General features: G+C 32.3%; 1 protein-coding gene and 1 pseudogene across 1 annotated transcript; both read left to right on the plus strand.

The window, feature by feature from the left end:
- Nucleotides 1–699: 699 nt before the first annotated feature.
- Nucleotides 700–1,159, plus strand: LOC141520186 (low molecular weight phosphotyrosine protein phosphatase pseudogene; annotated as a pseudogene).
- Nucleotides 1,160–13,250: 12,091 nt separating this feature from the next.
- On the plus strand, nt 13,251–14,228 carry LOC141520188 (olfactory receptor 4K15-like). Its single transcript, XM_074231995.1, has one exon. It carries the CDS (start codon nt 13,254–13,256, stop codon nt 14,226–14,228), a length of 975 nt encoding a protein of 324 aa, XP_074088096.1. The 5' UTR covers nt 13,251–13,253.
- Nucleotides 14,229–14,915: the final 687 nt, after the last annotated feature.

Here is a 14,915-nt window from a genome sequence, read left to right on the forward strand (position 1 = left end):
AAGTAAGTTCAATAATGACAATCATTTGTATTTAACTGATACGTTATAAATACAAATAATATACATCATTCCATAAGATCTTCACAATAAATCTTAAACCTGTGAAATACAAGTATTATCATTCTCTATCTATGAAAGAGGACATTGAGCCTCAGGGAGAATAAGTTAGTTTTCTAAGATCACACAGCTAAGTGCACGGTAGAATTGAATCCAGTTCTTCTGCCTCTAAGTGTAGAGATATTCTCACTAAATGGATAATGCATTTTTAGAATCTGTAAGTCATGTACAGTGTGTATTTTCCTGTCCCATAAAACTGAAGGAGTAACAATAACAAAAACAGTAATAGTAAACATTTATATAACACAATTTATTTGCCATGAACTGTGTTAAATATTTTACTAATGTTATTTCATTTGATTCTCACAACAAATCTTGGCAGATGATAATATCTGTCCTTTGATCTCAAAGAAGACCATTGCATTATATATCTTGACAAGGACATGGATTGAATTTGAGTAAAGGGCTGCTATGCTAAATCACCAGTCTCACTTTCTCCTACAGAACCATCTGGGTCCAGTGGCCAGATATGGATTGGAACAACTGGAGATGACCCTAGATGGGAGGCAATCAGGTTTAATTGACTTGCCCAAGGTCACACAGCTAGAAAGTGTCACATGGATACAGCAATAGGGAATAAACATGGCCATGGAGGGGACCAGGTCTGTGCTGTTCGTGTGTCTGGGTAATATTTGTCGCTCACCTATAGCTGAAGATGTTTTCAGGAAACTTGTAGCTGATCAAAATATTTCAGATAAGTGGAGGATAGATAGTGCAGTAACATCTACATATGAAATAGGAAACCCCCCTGATTGTCGAGGGCAGACTTGCATGAAGAAACATGGCATTATCATGAATTACCAAAGAAGATTTCCTGACCTTTGATTATATATTATGTATGGATGAAAACAATCTGAGAGATTTGAATAGAATAGTTAATCAAGTTAAAAACTGCAAAGCTAAAATTGAACTTCTTGTAAGCTATGATCTACAGAAACAACTTACTATTGAAGATTCATATTATGGAAATGACTCTGATTTTGAAACTGTATATGAGCAATGTGTAAGGTGCTGCAAAGCATTGCTGGAAAAATCTCATTAAGGTTCAAACTCATTTATTGATCAAGGACAACAGTGATTGCCTTCAACTTAAGAATGATGTATGTATATCAACTGTGTTATTAAAAAGTAATGATGTACTACTGCATTTGAAGACCACCATTGCTTCTTCAGTTTATTTAATGTTCATATATATTCTGATTTTAAAAGATAATGAAAATCAGTCATCATTTTTGGAGCAATAATATTTGATTTAATCAGTTATTGTCAAAATAGATAGAATACCTATATGTCTCAAATTTTAAAAATGAATAAATTATATTGTGGAACAAACTAAAATTTGCATGCAGAAACTAATACACAATCATTTCTTAATAATGTTTGATATATTTTTCTTTTAAGAAAACTTCATTTATGTCTAATTGGGATCTTTAACAGATAAAGAAAATATTTACTTTTATGCCCTAGAAATAGAAAATAAATGAGATCATTGTGAAGTTAAAGAAAAATGTATTTTTGTGCATCAACAGTTATTTGATGGCAATAACTTAATAAAAACAAATTCTGTTCATCTTTTAGTATTTTGCTTGTCTATTAAAATAAATGTATCCCCTGCTAAAAAAAAAAGAAAGTGTCACATGTCTGAGGCAGGATTCAAACTCCCATACTTCTGACTCCAAGGTTAGTGCTCAATATTATCCCCATTTTAAAGATGAGAAAACTGAGGGAGACAGAGTCTAACTTAAAATGTACAGTACTATAAAAACCAAAGATTCATGAATTCCTGAATCCTTTCTTGTGTTGGAAGTGAGGAGATTGGGAAGAAAAAGATGGGTCAAATAATGACATCATATAGCTTTCTAACCTACTAAACTTCTTCCTCGAAGAGCACAACTTCTAATCAAGGTACCTGGATGTGTATTCTAATTAATATCTAGCTATGTTTACATGGGCAAGTGACTTAATCTCTCTGACTCCCTATTTTCTCATCTATATCATAGAGAAAATAATACTTGCAAAATCTATCATACTGAGATGATATGAGGTAAATATATGGAGACTCTAAGGAATTATATAACTAATAAACTATATACAATAAAATATATAAATATGTATCTCTTCATGGTTATTACTATCTGTCCTATCCCAAGGTTTGTTTTAAAATATTTCTAAATCATCTTTAGGGAATTTCTGGCACTAAAGCTCCTCCAGATTTTTGAATTCTCCCCAGTGCAAGATGACTTAAATTGTCAAGACTCACGTCTCCTGGGGGTCTGCTGGTCACTATGATCTTATATCACCATTGAACTAATTAATTTCAAGAACAAGTTTCTGTGTATATCTATGTCTGTGATGACATTAAAACTGCAGAAGTGGAAAAGTGAAAAACAGGGAAGATACCATAATCACAATCCTGAAGAATTCTGCTATCCTGAGGTCAGTTTTTAAACTAGTAAGTGAAGATGGGAAAAATGATGAGAAGGGAATAGTTTTTCAGAAAGATCTTTCCTCCTCTAGTTTTTTAAAATTCCATATATATTTCTGTCAATTCCATATATATTTCTGTCTATGTTTTTAAATCAACCTTTAAAATTTTCTCTGTCTTTGCCTTTGACTGTAGAATTGATTCAAATTATCAGTTATCTTAGCACTTAATATTAATTTATTATCTGTGTGAATGGATTGTCCTTTGGAGGGAAAAAGAATCCATAGAATCAACTGTGGTCACTAAAATAACTTGTTTTAGCATAAAAGTCACAGAATCAAAGCATTTTAGAGATGGGAGGAACATTGTTCATCATTTTATGCAAATCATTCATTTTATGGTGGAAGCTATAAATTGAATTTCACAGAAATTAAAGAATTTACTAAAGATCACACAGGAACCCAATCAGGGGTGGTCTTAGGTCTCCTGACTATTATTGCAGTTGTTCATTTGACATTTTTTTATATTAGAACAATTTCTTTAGTTATTTTTTTTGTTTTCAACTTAACACAAAATAAACATGAAGGAAAAGGAATTCAACTGCATACTATCTCTAGTATAATCAATGAAAAATCAAATAATAAATATACCTAAATGTCATTTTTGAGCTTTCCCTGTGAGCAAAGCAGTGTCCTTAATCTTGAATAAATTACATTATTAATTTTTTATATAATTCAAAAAATTTATTTCATTAAATGAAACAAGTATTTGATATCACAAGTCAATAAATAAGCTGTTTAAATATGAAATTGCAAATCTACCATGTACAACTTGCTTTTCCTCCTAAATATAAAACGAAATTTTCGTGTTATATTTTGATCTTTATTTCTTTACTCCCTCCACCCTTTAGATGACTCCCTAAAGACACAAATAGATACATTCTTCTATGTATCAGTTCTTTCTCTGGATGAAGATAGCATCTTTCTTCACAAATTCTTGATTTTTAATTTGTGCATTTGTTGAAATGATAAGTCATTTAGAAAGCAAAAGAACAGAAATAAGTCATCTGTCTTCCAAATATAAGACTTAAATATTCCTGACTCCATCTAAAGGAATATTCCAGATAAAAATCCACAAAATTAATATGTGCTTAATAAATGTTAGTTTATTGATTGAACAGAAAAGTACAATTATTATTATCATTACATTACTAATAATTACAATGAGTCTTTTACAATCCTATGTATAATACTGCAGATGTGTATTTTTCTATTGGTGGAATCCTGATTTTCCCCTAAGAAGGAAGGAGTATAATTAAACTATTTAACTAAAAGCTAAATTCTGGTGATAGTTATTTTTGACTTCTGGAAGGATAATGTCTTCTCCCTTGTAGACAACCTGTGGGTTTTTTTATTATTTATTTTTTAAATTTAATTGAAATATTTATTTGCATATTAAGTTCATTGCCTAAAATATCTCCTATTTCTGTCATCTAGAGAACAATCCCTTGTAACAAAGAATAAAAAAGAAAATAGTTGAGCAAAACTAACACATTAACTCTGAGGCAATGTATGCAACATTCCACATTCAAGGATGTATATCTAAAGCAAGGATTCTTTAACTCTATTGTTTTATTGATCCCTTTGTCAGCCTGATGAACTCTCTGAAATTTTCTCAAGATTATATATTAAATAATTGAAGGAAATATTAAATTTCAATTCTAATTTGGTGAAAAAATATATCCTTTTCCCATCTAAATTTATAGACCCATTCAAAGCCTTCCATAGACCTGTTATTAGTCCATAGACATGAAATTAAGAAACTACTCAAAAGCCAGCATCCAATTACCTCTTTGCCACAATTTTGTGAATGACTTTATAGATGCTGGTACCTGGGACTTGAGGAACAGTTCCTTACAACAGTTCCATCATATTGTTCCTTTTCAGCTATAAATAGTAGAGGAGAAATTTTTGATCTGAGCAACCAATGAATTTTGTAGTTGTAACTGTAAATTCCATACATCCACATAACTGAAAGTAGAGTCAACCTTAGACAAAACTATGAAGTTGGTAAAGAATTTATACACTCTCCTTTAAATTGTGTATCCCGATACCTACCCAATTTGCCTCTTTCTGAGTTTCCTCTAGGTATTCTCTCCAAAATGTACCCAAGGTCCCCTTTGAAGCACCCCTTTCACACTTTTTCTTGCCTCTTTTGTTATCAACTCATGCTATCCTCCTTTTCCCTTGTTCACAAAACTAGTGACTTTCATGTTCTTCCTTGCATCCTACTGTCTTGTCTCTTATTGTATCCACTTGTGTCAAGTTCTCTGAGCCTTTAAAAAATGAGGATTGATTACTCTAGTTAAAAAATCCTTGCTAATGTTCTAATTACTGAATTTAGTGACTTAACAATGATCATATAGTTATTAAACACAAAAGAGGCAATGAGGAAAAAGACAACTGAAAGATTTAAGTGAATTACCATTTCTCATGGATATTTAATGGCAGAATAGGAATAGAAATATTAGTCCCTGTCTTTCAGCTAGCATTCTTCTCCAGCCCAAAATTGATTTTTTTAATTTATAAGATATCAAAAAAGCAAAAAAGAATTTCAATGTCTTGGAAATTTTCTTTTCTCAGATAATTTTCAACACCTCACATTCAATCAGAGCTAAATACATAGAGGAAGACCATCTCAGGGAAATTTTATCCTCAAAAGTTTTATTACCAATGTAAATAGAGCTCAATAAGGATAACTGAAAACCATGTTGAAGTTGGAAGTAAGAATAGAAAGAAGTAAAGAGATATTCAAGAAGCTCAAAACAGTTTTTGTCATTGTAAGTTTAATAAAGAATTTAATAAGGAAGAAGCATTCAACTTTGTATAGAGAAAAAGGGAAGACAATCACAGAATCATAAAATGACTTAAGAGGTCAACTTGTCTTTCCCACACATGATTAAGAATCTTTCCAACTACACTATCCCCCAAAAGTAGTCACTATACCCACACTGGAACTCCTCTATTTATTATGAACCAACTACTGCAGCAAACATTTTTAAATAACTGTTTTTCCCCTTTTCAATAAGCTGAAATATTTAGATATTTCTACAACTTTCCATCACTCTACCTAATTCTAGCTTCTGGAGCCGAGCAAAGCAAGTCAAAGTCTTCTTTTAGATGATACTTCAAATGATAAAAACATTTAAAGATAATTGTCTTGTTCTTCAAATCTTTTTTTAAATATGTTTTCCTTAATTTCTTCTGATCCTTAAATTGTGTAGTTTTAATGTTTTTATCTTACTATTCTGGATGCTCTTCTCTAGATTTATTCTATTTTGTCAATGCTATTTCTAAAGTGTGCCAGCCAATTTAACCAGAATTCTGAAAGATTCAAAGCAGGAAAAAAATGTTAGAGTGTTCCAATCTCTTTCTTGATTCAATTAATTTAAGGGTTTAGAATATTTAACAATTTTTTCTCTTCTATGTAATATTTTGACTCATAATGAACTTGTCACTGAAGTCCTTAGACCTCCAATTGAACTTTTCTAGTTATTATAAACCAATTAATACTACAAGCAGATCAATCCATTTTAAAATAACTGTATTTTCCACTTTGTATTGAACTGGAAACTTTTCATATTTCTGTAACTTTCACACAATCTTCCTAATTCTTACTTTTGGTGCCAAGCAACACAAGTCAAAAAACCTTCTTACATGTCAGGTATTAAAAAACACTTAAAGCTATCTGTCATGAATATCTTTTCACCACTCTCCATGCTTTCCCTTGCCTAATCTAACTGTTCTCTTGTTCAACTGATCCTCAAATGGCATAGTGTATAATTCTTTTTACCTTATTATCTTGGCTGCTCTCCTCTAGATATTTTTGTTTGTTCTTTCTAAAATGTGCCAGTAAGAACTAAATCAGTTATTTATGATAGATTCAGAGAAGGAAAAAATGTATTAGAGTGGTCCAATCTCTTTACTGGTTCTGGGCACTGTGACTCTATGAATTGAAGGGTTTATAATCTTTTATCTTTTTTGTCTTCCATATATTACTTTTGACTCATAATGAACCTGCTACTGAAAATGTTAGATGTTTTTCACAAGGAAAAACCAAAAAAAAAAAAAAAAAACCAGACCCAAAAAAGACTTCCTCTTCCATAGTTTCCCCTGATTTCAAGAAGGCTCTGATCTTCCAGGTATGGCTTATGCAGAATTAAACAGCCAGCAAGTGTCTGAGGCAAGATTTGAATTCAGATATGGTTTTCAGAGTAAAAGAGAGATCTTGTTTAAAAAAGAAAACAAACAAACAAACAAACAAAAACCCTTATTCCATCATCTCTCACCCAGATCTCTACCATAATAAATGAAAGTTCAATATTTGATAAGGAATTACAAAGAAGTGATTATGAAATGATAATATCAAAGGAGCATTACAAAGGCCATTCATTTTGATTTAATAGGGCATGGAAGTTGTTAATTCCTGTTGGAGTACCATTGCTCTGACTTTGGGTAACTGAGAATGACTGTTGTGTATATGAACCTCTGAGGTAAAGGAAAAAGGCACTGAAAAAAGAAGTTTGGAGGACACCAATGAATAAAGTTCATTAAGTTCATGCTTTGTGATTGAGTAGATACCTTCAAAAGACCAAGATATCATCTATTTCAAATTTGCTTTGGCCAGATAGCTGAGGCAAAACACTACTCATTTAAAGTACTGATACTACTCATATTTCAGTAGTCATACTAAAGAAAAAAATAGAGATGTGTGTATGTGTCAGAGGTAGGGGTGGAGTGATTAAGGAGAACCCTAAAAATGAAGGCAACAAGGTGATAAAAGAAGGGAAGGCAGCTCTTATACTCCTAAAGTACCAATCTGTCTTTAATATTAAATAGTGAATTGAGGAAATTCTTGACTTCAACTTGAAGGAAGAAATATAAAGAATTTAAGTCAGAGCAAATCTCTATTTGGGAATTTTTCAACTAAGAGAGATATAGACATATTTGATGTAATTCAAAAATTGGGACTGGACTAGTTACAAAGCACTCATGCTTTCTCTAATCACAGTCATAGGAATATGATACAAATGTTAAAGAAACATTAATAATTTCTTTTATATCCTTTCTTCTTGACTTATCCAGAGTAATGTAGAAGGAGTATGTATATATCAATAATCTTTTTTCTATTTCTTGAATTCTAAGTCAAATACCTCCAGTATTTAAGTTCTGTTTTGTACTGCTATTGGCATAACTAATGTTTGTGTGTGTGTGTGTGTGTGTGTGTGTGTGTGTGTGTGTGTGTGTGTGTGTGGTGGAGAGAGAGAGAGAGAGAGAGAGAGAGAGAGAGAGAGAGAGAGAGAGAAGGATTTTCCATAAGTAAGACAGTTTTTATTTATTTTACTTTACTTGTAGTAAAAGGTACAATTTGCAGGGAGGAGTGAAAGTTATAAAGGGACTAATTTCTGTTCAATCAAAGAAAAAACTTTCTAAAAATATTATTTAAAAGTACTGACTCGTCTTTATAATAACTGTCATCTGTCCTAGATTATAAACTCATATAAGGAAGAACACAAATCAATTTTTTTTCACTAACATGAAGCATCATTTGTGTGTATTTAAAAACAAATTAATTTTTGATTATTATGTCATATTATTGAATAATATTGGCTCTTACATCAACTAACACTTCTTAAACTTTTTTCATATGAATTTCTCTCTCATCTATCCACTACTTTTTTTTCAGTTGAATTTTTGAGCCTAAATGTAGGACTATACATCTATCTCTATTAAATTTCAACTTAGTAGATTTGGTCCATGTTTTACCTCCCTTTCCCTCTCTATCTTTAAAAAAATTATTCAGTAAAAATCTGTTTTGATACTCTCTCTTACTTTTATGTCATATGAAAATTTGATCCACATTTTAGTTATAAAACTAGAATAATACTCAACATGAAATATAATTCATATGCTATTTGTCTTAGTTAAAATTAAGGATTCTAATAGTTGGGGAAATAGATATGACAGGAGGTTATGAGGAAAAGAGTTTGTTTGGAGAGTTTAGAATATGATATTATGAAGGGCAAAGGAGACATGATTATAACCAACTACACCTCCCAACAAATGATCCCATTTGGAGTCAGGCAAGATAAGTAAAAACTACTTCACTATTCAAGTCCCTCTTTCTCTCTGTATCTCTCTCTTTCTCTGTCTCTCTCTGTCTCTGTCTCTCTGTCCCTCTGTCCCTCTGTCTCTCTGTCTCTCTGTCTCTCTGTCTCTGTCTCTGTCTCTGTCTCTCTTTCTCTCTCTCTCTCTCTCTCTCTCTCTCTCTCTCTCTCTCTCTCTCTTTTCCTCCCTTCCTCCCTTCCCATCCCCTCCACACAAACACACACAATAACATTCAAAATAGAATTTGAATACTAGTGGTATTTGACTTAGGATACATGACATAGAAAAAATACATATTAGGATTATAACATATTAGGATTATAATCAAATACCTAGTAAAATTAAATTCAATGTTTTGTAGGGAAAAATGTATATTCATTGAAACAGCTGACTTTTAAGAATCTCTGATGAAAATGCCAGAGTTGAACAGAGTATTGGATTTTCAAATACAAGACTCAAGAGAAGCATAAGCAGGTAAATAAGAAAGGGAAACCATAAGGGACTTAAAATGTATGACAAAATGAAATTTTCCTGAATTGTTCAAAGGGACCATTTAACATATTCCTGTGCATGGAATACTTTTGTGCTATACCAAATGACAAGCACAATGATTTCAGTAAAATCTGGGAAGAAATATGAACTGATGCACATGATGAGGAGTAGCAAAGCCACTGTTTACAATTCTACATAGAGAGATGATTCTGGTAACTCATAAGGATTTTTTTTTCATTATTAGGGATATTGGAGCATTTGTAGACAGAGATCACAGGTGTGAGTTGAATATGGAGGTTTTAAAGACCAAAATGAAGGGGTGAGAGAGGAATATAATGGGAGAAAAGGAAAGAGAGATGAAGAATAGGATTAAGTATCTGCCATAATAGAGGTAAAAAAAAAAGGTTTTATTGTGGGAGGGGAAGATGGAAGAGGTAAGAGGAAGTGAAGGAACCTTACTTTCATCAAAATTGATTCAAAGAGGCAAAAACATATCCACTCAATTGGGTGTAGGAATCTATCTTATCATAGGAAAGTAGGAGGGGGAGGGCATAAAATCAAGTAAATCAAGTAAGGTGATAGAAGGAAGTACAGATTGAGGAGAGCTATTAAGCAGTTAAACATTTTTTAAAAGGGATGGGAGAAAGGAGATAGCATAGAATAAATGGGGAAATGTCCTTGAGGGAAATACAGTTAGCAATATTAGCTGTGAAAAAATATAGTTAGCAATAGTAGCTGTGAAAAAATTAAAAATAAGTTTCTCTATATAGGCCACATTTCTGAAACACCTGGAGAACTGTGAGAAGTTCATAAAAAATAAAAGCCATTCACCAATTGATAAATGTTCAAAAGATATGAACAACTTTAGATAAGATAATCAAATCTAACTATAGCTATATGAAAAATGTTCTAAATGACTATTGAATATTAAAACAATTATGAGGCTCTGCCTCATGCCTATTAGATTGGGTAATATGACAGGAAAAGGAAAATGACAAATGTTAGAGTGCATGTAGAAAAAAATGAGACATTAATGCACTGTTGGTCGAGTTGCGAATTGCAATTTGGAACTATACCCTAAAGACTTTAAAACCATATATAACCTTTGATCTAGTAATACCATTACTATGTCCAAGACAAAAAACCCTAAAGGAAAAGGATTTATATGTACAAGAATCTTTATATCAACTCTTTTCTGTTGGAAAATAATTGAAAATTGAGGGGATGCCCAAAAATTGGGAAATGGTCAAAAAATTATGTTATGTGATTATGACTGAATACATTATTCTATAAAAATGATGAATAGAATACTCTCAAAACATGGAAAGACATATGTAAATTAATACAAAGAGAAATGTACTATGCAAAAAGTAAGAGCAAAATTATAAAATGATCAGCAGTAAATGACTTAGCTATTCTCATCAAAACAAATCCGATAGAAAGACTTATGAAAAAAATGCTATGCATCTCCTGAGAAAGAACTGATGGTGTCTGAATACTAACTGAAGAAAATTTTTTAAAATTTCTTTACTTTTCTTGAAAGTTTTGTTTCTTCTGTATTTACTTTCACAACATAATTATCATGGAAATATTTGGCATAACTACAGATGTACAGCCTATATCAAATTATTTACCTTCTTGATTGGTGGTGTGGGGGAAGGAAGAAATTTTGGAACTCAATATTTTAAAAATTTATGGAAAAATAGTTTCCATGTTAGTGGTAGGAAATAAAATAATAAAAATAATTGATAGTTTCTTAGAAAACAAGAGTTTATGAAAGATATAATTTTTAGGTTTTCTTTTTTTTTCACAAGGCAATGGTAGTTATGTGATTTGCCCAAGGCCACACAACTAAATAATTATTAAGTATCTGAGGCCACATTTGAACTCAGGTCCTACTGACTCCAAGGCATATGCTCTATCCACTGTGCCACCTAGCTGCCCCTATACTTTAGTTTTGTCAAGGTTAGGATATAGATTTTATGGAAATTGGAGCAGATATCCACCAGCGTGGATAAAGAAAGAAGATAGCTTTTTATTTTCTTAAATTTATTTTATTCATTTTAGGCATTGGGGTTAAATGACTTGCCCAAGGTCACACAGCTAGGAGATTTTAAGTGAGGGTGGATTTGAACTCAGGTTCTCCTAATTCCAGGGCTGTGCTCTGTCTATTATACCACCTAGCTGTCCCCAAGAAAATAGATTTTATATGGAAAAGACTATGAATGTAGTACCCATGTAACTAGGGAGGAAGGAGAACAATCTAATAGTTCATAGATGAAAGAAATAATTATCTGAACAGAAAGGAGAAAAAAGTGGAGCAAAAGGCAGACAACATATCAAGAATTAGGAAACAAAAAAGGTCAATCTTCCTAGGTAGCACTTAGGAGAGGAGTAGCAAAGCTATTGAATATTAGGGGCTTAATGGCTGTTAAGTTGGCCAAGGAAGTGGATCATTTGGATGTCCATAACTATTAAGAGGACATTGAAACCAACTCCACAGTGGAAAGAAATACATTTTGTCATCTAGGACAAAGCTTCAGTTACCCCATTATGTTTGATGTGTGAAAGTTGGCTGGAAAAAGGAAGATTCATTTGAAGAACAGTCAATCTGAATAGCATAACCACTAAATTTAGGGAGGTAAGATTTATAAAGGGATAAGTTCACTGTGTAATTGGATAGCAGAATGGAATTGAGTCATACTTCATGATGAGGTAGGATTCCAATAGATGCCTCATTAACAACTGGGCAAAGGAGTAGATTATCAGAGAGTGGATAACTATCATATGGAATTGTACATGAGAAGTTCAATCATAAGTCTCAGTTTACTTATGTGGCACCTTATTACTTCTACCCATTTAACTTTCAAAATCAAGTCATATTATCTCCTTGAAGTTTTCCCGATACACTAAGTTAGAAATGACCCTTCCTCAGAATTCTCATATTATATGAATTATTTTATATCATGCCTATTTTTGTTAGCTCTATCTTCTTGGTCATATTATAAGTGCATTGAAGTTAGAAATTATCTTTTATTTTCACTTTGAAGTTCCTTTAATACATACATAGCAAAATATTGCACACAGTAGATATTTAAGAAATGTATGACAAAATGAAATTTTCCTGAATTGTTTAAAGGGACCATTTAATATATTCCTTTGCATGGAATATTGCTGTTCTATAAAAAATGACAAGCACAATGATTTAAGTAAAATCTGGGAAGAAATATGAACTGATGCACAACGAACTAAGAAGTCTCAGGAGTCCATTGTACATAGTAACAGCAATATTGTGAAGAAGATAAATATGAAAGACAGGCATTCTGATCAAGATAATGTTCCAAAACAATTCCAAAGGACCCACGATGGCAACTGCCATCTACCTTCATAGAGAGAAAACTGGTAGACTCTGAGTGCAGATTAAAACAGAGTTTTTAAATTTTTTGATTTTTCTTGATTTTTAATGTTTGGATTTTTTTTGTAACATGGCTAATATGGAGACATGTTTTGCATTATTTCACATGTAAAATTGATACCAAATTCTTTGCTTTTTCAAGGAGAGAGGGAAATGTGGGAGGGAAGGACAAAAACATGGAAACCAATTTTTTTTTAATGAATGTTAAAAGTTTTTACATATAACTGGGATATATTTAATGAAATAAAATGTATTTAATTTAAATATATATGTATACACACACACACACACACACACATATATATATATATACATATACATATTTCTTTGAAGAAGACTGGAAGCTATCATAGTAAAGTTGTGTAACAAGTTGCATCAACATTGTAAATTGGTCTTCATCATAACAGAAGACTTCCAACTGTCTTAGTTGTAGAACAATATAATCTTTAGTTGTATGTCAGCCTTCATTATGAAGATCAAGATAGGAATAAATATCCTTTGTTTTCATAAGAAGGAGAGATCCAGAATTTCTCAATACTAAGAGTAAATATCCTTCCTCAATCTACTTCCATTAATTAATCTCTGCTATTTATTTTACTTCCAGATAACTGAAAAAAATTTCATTCATCCCAAGTCAATGAACGAAACAAATCACTCCCGAGTGTCTGAGTTCATCTTGCTGGGACTCTCTGACTCCCCAGAACTCCAACCCATCTTCTTTGTTGTGTTTTCTTTGCTCTACATTGCTATTCTGATGGGAAACTTCCTTATCATCCTCACAGTGATTTCAGAACCACGTCTTCACTCTCCCATGTACTTTTTACTTGCTAATCTCTCTTTTATAGATGTATGTGTGGCCTCTTTTGCGACTCCTAAGATGATTGCAGATTTCCTTGTTGAACAAAAAACTATCTCTTTTGAAGCTTGTCTAGCTCAAATTTTCTGTGTACACCTTTTCGCTGGGAGTGAGATGGTCCTTCTTGTGTCCATGGCTTATGATCGCTATGTTGCCATATGCAAACCTCTCCACTATATGACTATCATGAGTTGGCGTGTCTGTATCATTCTGGTCGTCATTCCCTGGTCTGTTGGTTTTATACACACAACTAGCCAACTGGCATTTACAGTGAACTTGCCCTTTTGTGGTCCCAACAAGGTAGACAGCTTTTTTTGTGACCTCCCTCTGGTGACCAAACTTGCTTGTATAGATACCTATGTTATTAGCTTACTAATTGTTGCTGACAGTGGCTTTCTCTCCATGAGCTCCTTTCTGCTCCTGGTTATTTCATATACAGTCATACTATTCACGGTACGTAATCGCTCATCAGCTAGTATGGCAAAAGCACGTTCTACATTGACTGCCCATATCACTGTGGTAATACTATTCTTTGGGCCATGCATTTTCATATATGTCTGGCCCTTTAGTGGCTACTCAGTGGACAAAGTTCTTGCAGTGTTTTATACCATCTTCACTCCCATATTAAACCCAGTTATTTACACCCTGCGGAACAAAGAGGTAAAGGCAGCCATGTCTAAATTGAAGAGCCGATATCTAAAGTCTAGGCAAGTATCTGCTATAATAAGAAATGTCCTATTTTTGGAAGCCAAGTAATTGCTCCACAACTTATCCTTTTCTAACATATGTGACCAAAGACCACTGTAATATTAAACTCTTGAACTGCTTGTTTCAAAACACAAGAAAAGAGAAATATTTGCAAGATTTGTAAAAACAGGGTAAATAGGGTGATGACAAAACATGATGTGATGTGATAGTTGATATTTTCTTTTATTTTGCACTTCTTTTATGTGTTCTAATAGAAAGTCAATTTTTAGCATGGAGTCTATTGGAAAGGGAAATAAATAAATTCATGAGATTTAAGTAGAAGGCAAAATATGTCTCCCTGGAAGGATTCTATATTGAAATTATATATTCATATATATATATATATATATATATATATATATATATATATATATATATATATATATATATATATATATATATATATAGCCAATATTTAGATGCATGGTATAAAGGGGGAGATGGTATTGGAGATCTAGATGACTAGATGATCTGGGTTTAAGAGACTGATGGAGTAGAAAAATTCCTAGATTTTAATCATAAAGTCAAAGACTTCCTTAATCTGCTATTTGCTGTGTCTGTAATATTGAAAAAATCTCTTTATGTTTCTTGGTATCTGTTTCCTCATATGCAAAAGGAAAACATTAAACTAGATGGTCTCCATTCTCCAGCTCTAAATCTTATAGTCAGATTTACAGTTCTTTTCTGTTATTTTCT

The sequence above is a fragment of the Macrotis lagotis genome, chromosome 4 (genome assembly GCF_037893015.1).
Source record: "Macrotis lagotis isolate mMagLag1 chromosome 4, bilby.v1.9.chrom.fasta, whole genome shotgun sequence".
In the NCBI taxonomy this organism is placed as follows: domain Eukaryota; kingdom Metazoa; phylum Chordata; class Mammalia; order Peramelemorphia; family Peramelidae; genus Macrotis; species Macrotis lagotis.